We start from the raw sequence: 14,945 nt of genomic DNA, 5'->3' as shown, positions 1-14,945 counted from the left end.
AAAATAAACTACAGTTTAGTTTTTTGTTTGGAAAGGACAAAGCGCCTGGAATGATTAAGATAAGAACCATCTACTTTTCCTTGTGGCATATGTTTTACAAACCCACACTAGTTGTAATGACGCCCAATTTTATTTGGCGAAACTTGAAGAATCTTTTCAGGCAAAACTTTGCAGAAAAATTCAGCTTCCTACATCTACATTTTCTCTACAATGAGGTAATACTGAAACCAACTGGCTGCTTGTAAAGGCTGAATTAACAAGTAGATATCACACTTTTTTCCCCTCCAGTGACAAAATACATGAAAGGAGCGTAATGGTTAAGGTTCAAATTCAATAACTACTTGGTTGAGTTTAGGGAGAGAAAATTGGTCAAGGTGAACAGAAAACCAACAAGAGAAGGTGCAAGAGATGAAAACAACGGTGAAAACTTAACAAAATACTTGACAGGGTCTTTAAACACTTATAAAATACAGCCAACTACATTCAGAGGGATACAAAATTAGAGCAGCTGCTGAACAAATTAAACGTGTCATCAGTTTGCCTTGATGTGTGACCAACAGATGCCAAAACGCTCAACGCTCTTCAAAACTGCATCGGTTTTGTGAAATCAGAAACAAAACTCCATGACTTCACAGATAACACCGTCTCCAAAGCTTCACCACTGATTTACTATAGATAGACCATCCATACAGCTGGGAATTCAGGGTGTCTCTGCCCTGCCTGTGTGTAAGTGAGGGCCAGTTTAACTGCATCTGCCTGGTTCATCACCCATAATACAGAACCTGTAATGTGTAAATGTGATGAAACAGCTGGTTTTCATTAGAAAATAGGACAGCGGCATATGGGTGGCGATACGGCCCGAAAATACTATCTTGATCTACTTAATCCTGATCATTATCCACGATCTAAATTGCGTTCTTTTAACTCACTTTTGAAATGCCCTTAGACTTGAATTTCTCCATTTGCACCAATAAAACGCAACATTGCATTGAAGGTGCAACACATAAGACTTGGCCACTGGTTGTATTCATACTCCAAACAGATAGAGGGGCTGACTTCAGCTAACTTTTTTTAATTCAGTTTATTAAGAGAACATAGTAACTTCTGCTAACTGCAACTGGCTGCCATAAGCTAGTTAGCTTAGACTTCTACACTGAGATGATATCTCTGAAACACAATACATAAATGTCCTCAACATAACGTCAAACCTGCCATTTATTCACATTATGCCGATCAAGATTTTTGAACATCTTAAACTAAAATTTGACATATTGCACCTTTAAAGATGACTCTTTTTTGGCACTAGCTGCTCATCTGACACGTTGCTAGCTATAAATCACATTGCGTTATTTATAATACGTTACCCAAAGAAGAGCTACATTAAGTAGTTTGTCCAGTCAGTAAAGCCATCTAGTTGGCTTCATCGCTCTACTGGTTTGTTCACGTAGCACAGATCTACTCATCAACGAGGTCATGTGAGATTTGGAAACAAGGGTAAGAGGATATTTTTAAAAATAATCTCTATGATTCGCCTGAAAAATAGATTAAGGTTGCCTTCAAGATGGATCACAATCTAAATTACTCAGATTGCCTACACCAACAGCGGCATATCCCGACCGCAGTGGTGTAGTGATGCTATAACGTTGTGCAGTACTTCCTCAAGAGTCATTTTTTGAATGTCCACAAAAGGATGCTCAACAGATTAACTGAAAAATAAAGAGCAAAGTCATCAGCCAGGAGTCAGAGGACGGCTGGAGAAGGATTCACCGCACCAACTCCGTCTTCTGATTAAGAGTTCCAGGCGTGAAAGAAAAGCAGCAGTAGTTAAAGTTATTTTGTCTGACAACCAACGCCGTTGTTGTTCTGCTAACAGAGGACAGTCAGCCTCACTTTGGAAACTCAAAACAATCCAGTCAACCTGAAGAGCCAATTCCAAGGAGATAGAAACATTTACTCAGCTTTGAGTCCAGACAGATTGTTTCCCCGGAGCTGTCTGATATTTGGATGTTGTCCCTCCACAGCTTCTAAATAAAGATTCTCCAATTACAGCCTCTCCTGCAAACAACACTGTCTTTAGTTTTAATGGGAAGGACCGAAACAAAGCATTCGCTTGCTGAGTTTTCACACCTCTTTGAGATTTTGGGGAAATGGCTAAAATGCAGCTTTCAGGAAAAATAGTTTAATCTGTTGTGATTGTCAGCATCTCAGTCTGTTCAGAGTCATAGTTTAAATGGGCAGGACGCCCACTCATCCTCAAATGTGAAAACAATGGAAATTTAAAAAGCGCCGTGCCTGACAGAGTGCAGTGAAGGGGAAGTCAGTCTGAGCTTTTCGACACGTCAAGACAAAAAAAAAGCCTTTTGTCAAAGTCAAGTCGAGCTTACGGATCAGGAAAGCTGCTGATGCGTTTCCACCATCTTGGCTTTCACTCGGGCGTGACAAAAGTATTTTATTTACCCACGTTTGACTCATGAGACTTTCCACATCGTCACATCACAGATCACACAGAGCTTCTCCGGAAGCACTCAGACTCTCATGTTCAGTTACTTTTTATTACGTTTGTGTCGCTGCTTATTCAACAGTAAACAAACAAGAGCGCACGCAAGGTGAAACTATATCTCTGCACTGAAAGTTTTAAGGACATTAACAGTACTGTTGCATATGTTTGCCCATTGGCTACAAATTAAAAATAGATGTCAGCGATTGCCACCATAATGTCTTAAAATTTCTGTTTTTGTGGCTAGAAGGCAGTCATTGGTCCACTGGGCTCTATAACTTTATGTATATGAAATCTTTAATAGCCAAGTTATAAAACACCAAAAATGATAAACAAATATAAACATAAACACAATAAAAAGACAGGAAAACTTAACGATTCTTCACAGTGAGCATCACTGTTGTCAGATTTCTGTCATTAAAAGGATTTTGAACGATCGACGATGAGGGATGTCAGCCAAGTCGTGCCTGTTGCAGACTGCAGTTGTGGATTTTGGCTGATTTGGGAGAACACGATCCTTTAAAAGCAGTTGGGCTGGCTTTAGGGCCAATGCCAGCACCCAAAATTGGCCTGGAGTTGAGTCAGTTTGGCAACCCAGCATGCCAGATTCAGTCACTGTTGGGCTAAACATTTCTGGCTTCCTGGGAATGTGTTTACTGTAATAAAGTTATTTTAATTACCAACGTAACTGAATGAATGGAAGCCAGTGACTGTTGTGAGGATGATTAAACACTCATAGAATGTATGTTTTTTCAGTGACATGTGACAGTCGAGGGTGAGCAGGGTTTACTTGTCATATTAAAAGCTTTAAAAATGACACCTGAAAAACTCCACAGCAATATATTCTTTAAAAGTCTATGGCCCTGTAACTCCATGAAAATATCCATGAAATATGAAATATATTTACAGTATTTTACTATTTACTATTATTAAGGAACACAAAGTGTATTCCATTGACCTTCATTGTATTGAGGGGCTGGCAGAAATCTCGAAGTCTCAACCAACACTTTAAACTTGCTCTTGTAGTGTTAAACAGTATAATACAACACTGCTTACCTTCCTCAGTCTCATGCCAGACGATGCCCTCCAGGTTGACGCTGGTCCCGGGCTGGCAGGGTCCCAGACAGGCCGAGTCGCCCTCCAATGCCCCTGAGATGCCTCCATCCTGGGTGTTGGTGCCTATAGACCTCGTCCTCACCACAAGCTGCTTGGGGTTAGAGGTGGGCAGGGCCGGAGGGGAGAAGGTGGGGGCCGAGGGCAGAGAGGACCCGGGTGCCCCGGGGTGGCCTGGAGCAGGGGGAGCTGGCACTGTGAACATTGGGTCCACCTGGAGGGAAAAGGAGAGGATTCATTAAAAATCAGAGAACGAGACAGCCATGCATAGTAATACGTGCCTTTACTTCAGTTCGACTTTATTTTCAGTATTAATCTTTCAGCTACATTTCATTAGATTGAATGAAATTCACAGCTCCAGAAATAAAGGAAGAGGAGGGATATATATGAAGACAGAAAAATATAGAAGTCAAAAGATTATTAATGTAATTTTAATATTTCTGAGTCCGACTGACATCTGATTATTTGAATGCTGCATAATGGAAGGACATTTTAGAAGAGGAGACATTTTCTCCAAATGTCACCCCATTCATTATTCTATCCGCAGTCTGCACTTACCAACTTCCTAATATTGAGTGGCAGCTAATCATCTCTCAACTACATCCAGACTTAGAACAACCTCTTTTTTCACCCTGTCGATTAAAATTCATCTATAAGAGGCAGGTATTTCACACTCGTTCATGAGTTTTTGGGATGAGAAACTGTTTCCTACAACACATGTACACAGGAGCTGCACATTATAATTAGCTGCCACTTTTGCACAGAACGACTTGGCAAAAATCTGCAACAGGATAATAAGGCAACATTACTGGAGCTCATCCAGTGTGACTATAGCAACAATAACGGTTCCTCTCTTGACATGAGAAATTAGATTTCGTGCGCTGTTAAAGTCCTCTGTGAGGTTCAGCGTCTCCAAAAGAGGTTCAGCCATATGCAGACTGGTTATTGATTTTAGTCATCTGAAACTTTAACAACACAGTAAAGAGAAACCAACAACCAGTGTCATTCTCAAATTTTTGTCCTTTATCAGTTGTTCACTGAACAGTTTACTCACCACCTCTTTTTTGGAAAAAGCGGACTGATTATTTGGGAGAGGGAAAAAAAACTCATCTTATTCAGCAGCTTGTTTTGTATGAGTCTGTGCTTCCCAAACCTCCATCAGCATAATATGACCAGTAGAGGTTTGTTCATAAAGTAAACATATCAAAATAAATTTTCAATGACAAATACTAGAATTAATATTTAAAGTCAGCTTATGTGATTTTTAAGGAACTCTCTCTTTGGTTACAATTACGAGGCACCGTGAGAGATAGAAGATAGCAAACATAACAGTAAAGAGGAAAGTAAGATGGTAAATGAGACAAAGGGAGAGAAAGAAAGGGATGCGTAAAGAAGGAGCAAATGAACTAAACAAAATGGGATGAGGGCTATAAAGCAGAGGTGAGCTCTAGCTTTAATCTTTTATTATTTATCATCTCTTAATCTTCCAATTGTTACCGCAGTGCCACCATTACATTAGTTGATAAAACTGGGCCCCTGATAATTGCGTCGGGTTATGAAATTCATTCAATAAAGAAGAGCAAAATCACCAACATTGATTAGATAATTGTCACATTAATTTAGATGTTTAATTCATTTTTTTTGGTCTATGTGTTGGATTTTAAATCATTTGCTAGTTGAAATGTTAGTCTATAAATCAACAGCCTGTGCAATGAAGCTGTTTTAAAATTAGTCATTAAATACGTTTCTGTACTTTTAGCTTTATAATATATTCAAATATGTGATACAAATGTACTCACAATCTTTCTCATACTAGTTTATCCAGATAAAAGTGTCAATCCACCTGTTAAAAGGAACCAGAATACAGGAAATGACATCTACTCTGTAAAACACTTTCTACGGGGGAACTCTCAGTTGTTAGATTGCCTCACCCATATTTTAAATGTTCCCTCTGTCCACGATGAATGGTAAAACTTAACAATGCAAACAGTTGGCAGTGAACTGACTGATTAATGGTCATTACTCAGAAGTATATCTACACTCATATGTTCCCTAACATTAGCCATGATCGTACCAGACCAGGAACGGCTGTATCAGCAGATCCCTGCATTCGAATGTGTGCAACAGTGCAACAGAGCATCTTATGGCTCATGAATTAAGTTCTCATGAGTGAAGAAAATATGTTATTTCTCAGTTCATAAGTAATACAGTGTAACTTTAAAGCCATATTCTGTGATCCAAATAAACATTTGACTCCCTGCCAAAACATCCCGAACACAATCTGGAAGCTGCTGAAACTCTTACAGTGACTGTCTGGTATTTTATAAACAGTAGACAACAACAGATTTTTAAAAAGCTGCAAAATGTCCCGGAGGCTACGAAAAGCCCGACTTCATTTAACTTAGACAAACGACTCCAGTCTGGTCCACATTTACACAGTTTTTCTTGTTTTTGAAAGCCTAACAATCGGACTGCTCCGTTGGGCGAAGGAAGCTGCAGGAGAATATTACGTTTCTAAAAGTGGAGCTGGAAAACAAGTATTTTAAAGTGGTCTGTGTTATATGAGGTGTTAGTAGGTACAGAGACATTAACATGGTACTGGACTGACATAAATAAACTGATTTATCAAACTTAAAAAAAAAAATGTAATGTAATTAGGGAAAAGAGGTATTTTCTAATTCCTCCCACATGTACTGTAGCACATTAAAGGATCTTTTTCTGGTGAACTTATCTTTCAAATGACTGCTTGTCTTCTCACCATCTTATTAAAGACATTTTGTATTTTCTTCTTGTCTTGTCATGTGTGCTGTATACAAACTGTAGTGATCAGTGGTTGGCCTTCGTACACTTGTGGTAGAAGTCTTCCTAAAGGGAACCGCAGGCAGTCAGACCTTGTCAGAACACAACCGAAGATAATTGGATCTGATCCAAAATGAGGTCCGTGAAGACCTCTAGCTGATACAGAGAGACCTGTGTCCAATCATATTTCTACTGTTTCTAGTCTCTGTTTCATAAAACCGAGAATATCGTTTTTCATTTTTCAAAGTGTGTGAGTGATCTTAACCGCTGTCATCACCATGGTTACACGTAATGAAATAGTAAGTCATTGGTGCCTATAAGAGCCTTACTCTTATCTTCACCACTTATTATGGTCCCAATTACAACAGCTCTGGGAAATAATTCTGCTGAGAGAGCAGCAGCAATCAGCGATGAAGGATTTCTCCCGCCGTTATGACTCAATAAAGATTACAGGCTTGACAGATAACTCACTGTACAATATTCTTGAGTGATTTCCCAGTTTGAAAAAAAAAGAAGAAGAAAAAAAACCTTCTCGCCGAGCCGAGTCTCTAAATACTCCAGAAAACAGCAGCGCTTTGTCAAGTCCAACACGGTGCTCTTTTGTGGCGCTTGGTGTCCCAGATAAAGGAGTCGTGCTTCTGTTGTGTTATTATGAAGATCAATCACTTACTCACACAGGTCGCTCTCGACTGACAAGTTTTTTTTTCTTGCTTCTCAGTAAGACTCAGAGGTGCTCTGTGCTTTTCTTTAAAATCAATCTGCTGTTCTCCTTCTGCAGAGGCCAAAGTTACAAGTGCAGCCCCAGCAGCGTGGGCAGTATATCAACAAAATCAGGGCAAGATAAACTTGATCAGGACAAGATTCTTTCATTAATGTTTCAATGACATTTTCTCAGTGATTATCTTATTGATCTGCTGTATGGCTGTTTGTCAATGAAACGTGCAAGAGTCTCAGTTGGTCTCAGTTCAAGGGAACAAATAAAAATGAATGTTCATGTGAAAATATTTGTTGTGGTCCTTCCCTGTGTCCCTGTAAAGTAACACCTTTGCTTACGCCTTGTGAAACAATCACATTACCCTCATCTGGTTCCAGAGTGGGCGAGGGAACTCGCCAACACTTCAAGGTTCAGGGTTTAGTTTCTATTCTTCTGTGTCCCAAGATGACAGTGTCTGTACTCCAGGTATTATGAGGAGCTTTGTTTCACCGCATTAATGTTAAAACCTTGATAAACAATGCAAATTTATCACGCAAAATAGTAATAAAACAGGAGAGAGATGATCCCCCGTGCTTCGTGAAAGCGTCTGTTAACTCCCACACAGCTGCTGACGAAGACCACCCAGGACTTCTTCTACCAAATCACAAAGCAAATTAACTATAAAAGAAGAATCATGATCCCCGGTGATTTCTGTTCTGCCGTTAACGCCTTTTCCTCCCTCAGACGCCAAGAATAACAACGCTTCATGGCAATTTACACAGCAGCTATAGTCAGCCAGGACGCGGAGTCACACAGCAAAATAACAATAAAAAAACACAAGCAGACTCCCCTGTGTGTTTAATGCTTCAAACAAATCATCCTTTCTCACGCCGTTTCTTAATTAAAAAATCCTACAATACACACAGAAAAATTACAGCACCTAAACAGAACCGCAGGGAGCTTTATCATTAAAGAAACAGGCCTAAAGATGTCAAATGATGCAACATTAAGTGAAACTACTAATTTGTGTTGCACAAGATTTGACTGCCACGCTTATCCCAAAGTACAAGCCAGCAAGGCTCTGGTAATAAAACAAAGTACTTGACTGACCTGATGATGCTGCCAAAACGTGTAATAGACCAGCCAATCCACTAATGGTCAGCATGTGAGGGCGATGGTTTGGCTAGCCTGGATGCGAAAATTACATGTGTGTGTGAAGGTAGAGCACCAGCAGGGGGCGAGAATGACAAGAACATCGGACAAACACAATTCAAAGTGCCAGAAAGTCTGAGTCAGGACAAAGTAGTTTTTAGCAGAACCATGATCTTTTCCAAAACCCAGTGCTTTGATTTTGAAAACAGGAGTGGACGTAGCATTTTTGTTATTGGTAACTTAAAAATGAAAGGCAGGAAGTGGTACAGTGCACCGGAGGGTCTATTACACCGTTTAGGTTGATACCGGGTTGGCTGATGAAAAATAAATCCTGGAGGGAAGAATGAATGTCTGAGGCAATCCTCCCGACAGTGGTCAATATATTTCACTCAGAACCACAACTGTCAACCGGGCAGCGTTAGGGGAAAAGTCAGAGGCAAGTTGGCTTTGACTGTCTGTTACAAAATGTCATAGCTAACCCTCCAAGAGCTATTACAGTCTTTCAGCAAGGCTGAAATGCTCAATTACAGGATCCTGTAAAGTATAGTGTCAATTTAATCTTGGTTTCTTTTAACCATGAAGATGATCTTTCCCAAACATTAACCAGTATTCAGACTGACTTCAACCAGACCATAAAATGCTCTTGAGTAATTTTGCAACGATTTACTTTGTTGTTTGATTATGAGAACTCCATCTGGTGAATCCATGCGCTACTGGCTGTGTCTTTTTTCTCAGCTCATCATTCTCTCCTCTCAGGAACTGATGCTGATTAAAACTCTGCATCACCATTCTCGCCCCGAGCTTCTGCGATCATCGATTTCGGCTGTTGTATTCTTTCCCTGAGTCTCCAATATCTTGTTTTGTGAGCGCTTCAGTTTCTAAAGAATAGAGAAAATCGAGTATTACTGCTTTAACTAAACCACACAGGAGAACGAAGTACACAAAGACCCAAATAACACTAAAATATGCATGGACCCTGGAGCCGTGCACAAACACTGAATCTGTCTTCCTCACTTGCTTTGAGACAAAATCCACCCCCATCCTTTCTCACAGAGTCAGTTACAGAATCACCAAAGACGAGACGTTTTAGCGTTTCTTCTTTCTAGCTCCCGTGAAAAAAATCACAGACATAACGCTCCAAAAACAAAATAAAAAAGGCACTCGGCAAGATCACACAAATATGGAGGACAACAGCAGAAAAGCTGCCATATTTCTTTCTGTTGTTTCAAGATACTAGCTAATTACACATAGTTAAGAATTTTCTTTGGATAACAAATGATATTGTCAAAATGGTCAACATCTTAAGAAAACAAACGGTAATTTTCTTACAACATCAAGGTAATAATGTCAGAAAAGCAAACATCATTATCCATTAATAAATTCCACCTTTTGTTTTTCATGAGAACAAGATATTCATTGCCAATATATTAAGACAGATTGTTTTCTCATAACAAGATGATAAAAATATAACCACATGAAAAACACACTGTTATCCAAAGATTATCCAATTATCTTGAGATAATGGGAAGCCGTATCACAAACCTGGCTTATTAGCTCTTTACCAACAGAGTTAGTGCTACTTCCAAGGCAAAGGTTCAGCAGATCAATTCAGATATTGTACGGTGTCACAGGTGACGTTAGAAAAACAGGACAGTAACGTCCACTGTGTGGGAGCCGATCGTTAGAGGCTCTGCTTTGTATTTATTTGGGGTTTTACCCAGGATGTTTCCTCAAATCCACAAATATTCTCTTCCAGTGTTAACCTTGTGGGTGTAATGTCTGCTGTGCAGAAACACCGTTCACTTGTCTCTGTCCTGCTGTTATTACTAACATGCCTGATTTACCCACAAGCCCTATAGTCAAATCAACAGATTTCTGTCTTTTGTTGATTTGTGGCACTTAAGCTAAAAACATCATCTGGTAAACAATCCTTAAACATGAAGCATGAAGCAATAGATGAAATGAGACGTGCTGCAGAGTAACAAGACTATATAACTTATGAAGACATAACTTCTTGCCACGCAACATTCTCGGCCTCGCCCGTCTTTCTGTCGGTTGTCGTCCGGTATGATTCGACGTGCCCATTTTCATTCCAAGGCTGAGGTTTTACAAATACCTTCTGAAACAGACGCCTTAAAGTTTCAAATTCACTTGAGCTCTCTATCAGCCAAAAAGCTTTTATGAACTAGCTACAGCTAATAAAATCTACCAGTGACAGCTGGCAGTCATTTCAGCTAAACTCATTCTCTTGGTAAAAACAAGAAGCTGCCCTTGGACAAAAGCACCTGCTCATGTACACAATACACTCCTCAATAACCTCAGAGTGTAAACTGCGTACATGCAGTGCTAAATGGAAAGATTGGCAGGAGTAGCAACAGTAACTGAGTGGAGGTGGCAAGTGAAGGTTCAGTTGCAAACACAACAAACTCTCCAGTGCTTAATGCCGTCGCCAACAGAAAAGTAAAACTTTTAAGGGAAAAAAGAAAAGGTAGCTGCTGCTTGCTAATCAAAGTTACTAATCAGTTCCTGCGTTTTGACCATTTCCTTTTTCACACATGGCTTTACTGTTTCCTTCAGGGCATGTCTGATAGGTAAGTTTACACTACGCAGCAACACAGACACACATACAGGCCAATATCACAGAAGAGAATGGGCTTCCATATCTGAGCTAGCGCTGCTGTAAAGTGCCACGAAAAACATGAAATAACAGTTACCAGCATCCAGCCTACGACTACTCTCACTATGTAGTCGGCTTCGAATGAGGCCTGAGGTCACGTCACAGTTTCTTTTCACCCGTGCAACGCGCTGACATCAAATTCGACGGGCTAACCAACCAAATAAATAGTGGAACCAAAAAAACACGACAACACATCTGCTATCAATCCTGAGTTTCTACCATTTCCAGTGGTTGTGCGAACATTTCTGTCACATTTCCATCAAGAATAAAGTGAATCCTCTACGTCTCGACATCCTCAGGTGGAAGGAGTAGAAAGGAGGCTTTTGTGTTGGTTCTTGCAGCCAGCTCCAGGTGTAATGGAGCGGCAGCCTCTCTTCACTGCATTTCTACTCAGAAGACTATAACATTTTTCATCGCCCATAACATTCTCTGCACTTATATTTTTGGGGTGTCCTTTTCACCGTTGAAATAGCTAGTTTGAAATACACGATGAGAACAAGGAAGGAAACAAGTTTTATTCTTGAGGGGCTGCACACCCAGAGACGAAAAAATCTAAGAATCTTCTTACTCAACGCTGATGACATCGAGGTATGCGTCTTTGGTGGCGCTGGTGTCAGAGAAGGAGCAGCAGGATCAGTCGAGCAATGCATTCTGGGGAATATATTGCTCGATTGATAACATTTACCATTAGTACCTTTTCGATTGCCGCCTTAAATTCACTTCAGCATCAAACGTCAGAGGATGCATTGGTCGGGAGAAAAACAGATCTGCCGCAGTTCGAGCTAAAACAGCCTCAACTTGGATGTCTCCTCCGACGGGCTGGAGCTTTGTGTCGAGGTTGAAACACAAACAGCTGTACCAACTCGCATACAGAGCTGGATTTGCCCAAATTAATCAGGAGAGGGACGGGGGTGGGTGGGGAGGTGTCAGGGGAGCCAGCTGAGTTTTCCATTAATTCCGCCTCTAAAATCTATAATTAAACAAAGAGACATTTCTTATCTCTGGGTTTTACGCTTATTTTGAAAAAAATCTTCAATCGCATTTTTATGTGCCTCAGACTACAGAGGAGTCGTGTTGTATGTGTTAAAAAAGAATCTGAATCAATCCACCGATCCAATTATCCGTCCATCTTTTCATTTATTCATCCGTCCGTCCATCTATCCGCCCCCTCATCCAGTACTGTTAATGGATGATGGAGTGTTTATAGAAGCTGTGAAACTGAATTTTGTCGACACGTTTGATGAGAAAACGCTGCCTGAACTGCATTGATCTCTTCTTCTATTTCCTTCCATCTCTGCTGCTATTTTCTCTGTCTCTCTTTCCTTCTGTGTTCGTTGCCTCACATTCACCGTTCATTTCCTCCTTTTCTCTTCCTCCTGTTTCTTGTCTTTACCTCTTGTCCTCCTATGCTCCTCCTGCTCTTCCTATCCCACCTTTTCCCCTTCTTGCCTCTCATCGCCCTTTCCTTGTCACCTCCTTTAATGCACTCTTCATTTTTTTCTCATTTGTCTCGTCCTCCCATTTTCCTCCTCTCCCTTTCCCTTTTCTCATTTCTTGTCCTCCCTTCCTCTTCCACATCCTCTCCCCATTCCTTTACCCTCTTTATCATTTTCCTCCCTTTTTTCTTCCCTGTCCTCCCCTTCCCTTTCCCCCCTTCTTGTCCTCATGTCCTCCTCCTCTCCCCCTCCTTCCTCCTCCTCTCCTATTAAATCCCCCAGTGAGCAGCCACACTGACAGTTTTTTTTTTTCCCAGACAGAAATCATCCCTGTCTTTATTGTCAGGCTGCTGAAAGAGGAGGCATTGTGTGTGTGGTGGTGTGTGAATGTGCCGACAATCTGTGGTTTTGCGGAGTGTGTGTTTGTGTTTGCGTCGCACATGTGTGTTTTTTTTTGTGTGTGTGTTTTTGCGAATGGTAGCCATCTTTTTTTTCCCATTATCTGTCTCCAGCCTCTCTCATCTCTCTGCTCTCTCTTTTTCACTGCCTCCCTACACACACACACACAAACACACACACTCACAGACACCACTTACCTTCCAACTGAATGACAAGCTCTAATGGCATGACATTACTCACTGCCATAATAACTCCTGCTGCTGCAAAACATTGGAAAACTAACAACCGCTTTCTTCCCCTCGACAACACCACCGCCGCACAATCAACCATTAACAATAATCATGTTAGCCCAATTCCGCATAAATTAATCTCCCAGAGTTGCAGTGTTTGCAAGCAGCGCTTTCATGATGATATAATTATAAAGCGTCTGAACTGAGACAGACATCACAGGCTTTCAATCTGGCAGCTGATGTAATGCCAGAGACAGTTTTAATATATAAGAGACTCAATCAGGTTACTGTGGGGAAATCTTAAACCTCCAAGATGGCAGAGCTGACGGGCCAAAAACCTGCCGCAGAAATGTTACCGACAGGATACGGTACAAGGAAGTTAAGCAAATGCCTGCAACTAACAACTCAATATCACCAGATGTGACCGTTAGCTCCCAGATGTGGCCTGCTAACCTTGTCTCTGAGAAATTATCTTTACGTACAACTAATCTGCAAAAGCAAAAACATTCTGAAGGAAACATAATGCCTTTTATCTACCAACATAATGAGGACACATTCATTAAAATATTACGAAATGTTGATAATGAACACTTCAGTGAGATGTTGACCTAGAACCTATTCAAAGCTGCTGTAGGCGTCGTTGTTTTCGCTAACTTCCTGTCTGTGTTGCAGTTAGCAGTCCCCTCCCTCTTCTCTACGTCACCACGTGAACAAGCAGCGATAATCTCCAGAGATGCAAAACATCAGGCCCACAGGACAGCCTCTGTATGGAGCTCTCTGTCCTGATTGGATAAAATGGGTAGGGATGAACAGACAGGGATGATCGTAGCCCACTGTGATGCTAAACACAATCTCCAAACAAACCTGAGACAAAGAAATGTATACACAAAATCCTCTACTGTGAACACTTTTACAATGTATGATCTTCCAAAGCGACGGCTTTCAACCTTAACTCCAAAACATTTTCGAGTTGGACAAAATTTTCCCATTAATTTAATCCATATTAATTTTCCACTGTACTGATTGATTCAGATGAAAGAATCTTCAATCTGATTTTAGATGAGACACTCGCTCCCTGAGCAGAAGAACTAGAGCCCCCCTGTGTGTTAAAAGGACCACTATGTTAGGAAATCTGCACTTAAATAAAATATGAAAGGCAAGAAAGAAGGGGATATGAGGTGATTCTTCGAATGTAATGACAGATACTGATGATGTATTTCCTTTATCTTAGTGTTTCCTTCAGCGGTGGAGGCTGCGCTGAATGAATGCAGAGAAAAACCTGCCAGCCTGCAGAGCGGAGCGCGTGGGCGTACCGTCGCACCATGAAGCCCTTTCACACTGGTTGGCATTGATACTTTGATACCTAATGGACTCTCAGTCCAGCAGCCTCCACATGAGCTGTTGTAATGCTCTGAAAACACACTTGTATGCCTCGAGTAGGGAACGATGTAAAAAAAACAACAAAAAAAACAAATGTCAGTAGAGCCATTTACACGACATACACTTGTTCTTCTTCTCTTGTATTTGAGCTTCTGTTTAATTATCAAGTCAAATGGAAATATTTTATAACTCTGGAGTTACAGTAATCAAAGTGTCAATGTACTGAGCGACTATTGGCATTTTAGTCTCTATCACCTAGCTCTGATGATGCAGATGATTGATCACATATTTATTGTGGAACTAATCAATTTAGCACTGGTTACACTGGATCTTGTTATGAACCTTTTCTAGTAACTCAGTGACCATTCTGACTTTTATTTTTGAATCCATGTATTTATTATACCAGGTCGCAGTTGATTTTTTGCATGAAGTAATAAAAGTCTTTTTCCTGCTATTTAAAGGTCACATTATTTAAATAGTAAGATGTACCCAGGTTTAAAAGGTACGTACATTCTGCTAAAATGATTAAAAGGCTGCTTTCTGTTATCTTAAACGTTTCTGTGCACGC

At 40.6% G+C, this 14,945-nt stretch overlaps 1 protein-coding gene across 1 annotated transcript in view; it reads right to left on the bottom strand.

Moving 5' to 3' along the window:
• Positions 1 to 14,945, bottom strand: part of znf608 (zinc finger protein 608) — a 53,030-nt gene that overhangs the window by 25,594 nt on the left and 12,491 nt on the right. The window contains 1 exon segment of the mRNA XM_084359405.1: positions 3,554 to 3,824. Within this exon segment, the coding sequence (XP_084215531.1) occupies positions 3,554 to 3,824 (271 nt within the window).

This window comes from Pagrus pagrus (assembly GCF_965226575.1).
Source record: "Pagrus pagrus genome assembly, chromosome: 8".
NCBI lineage: Eukaryota > Metazoa > Chordata > Actinopteri > Spariformes > Sparidae > Pagrus > Pagrus pagrus.
The sequence above is the reverse complement of the archived record's forward strand: the minus strand, read 5'-3'. Positions and strand labels throughout refer to the sequence as shown.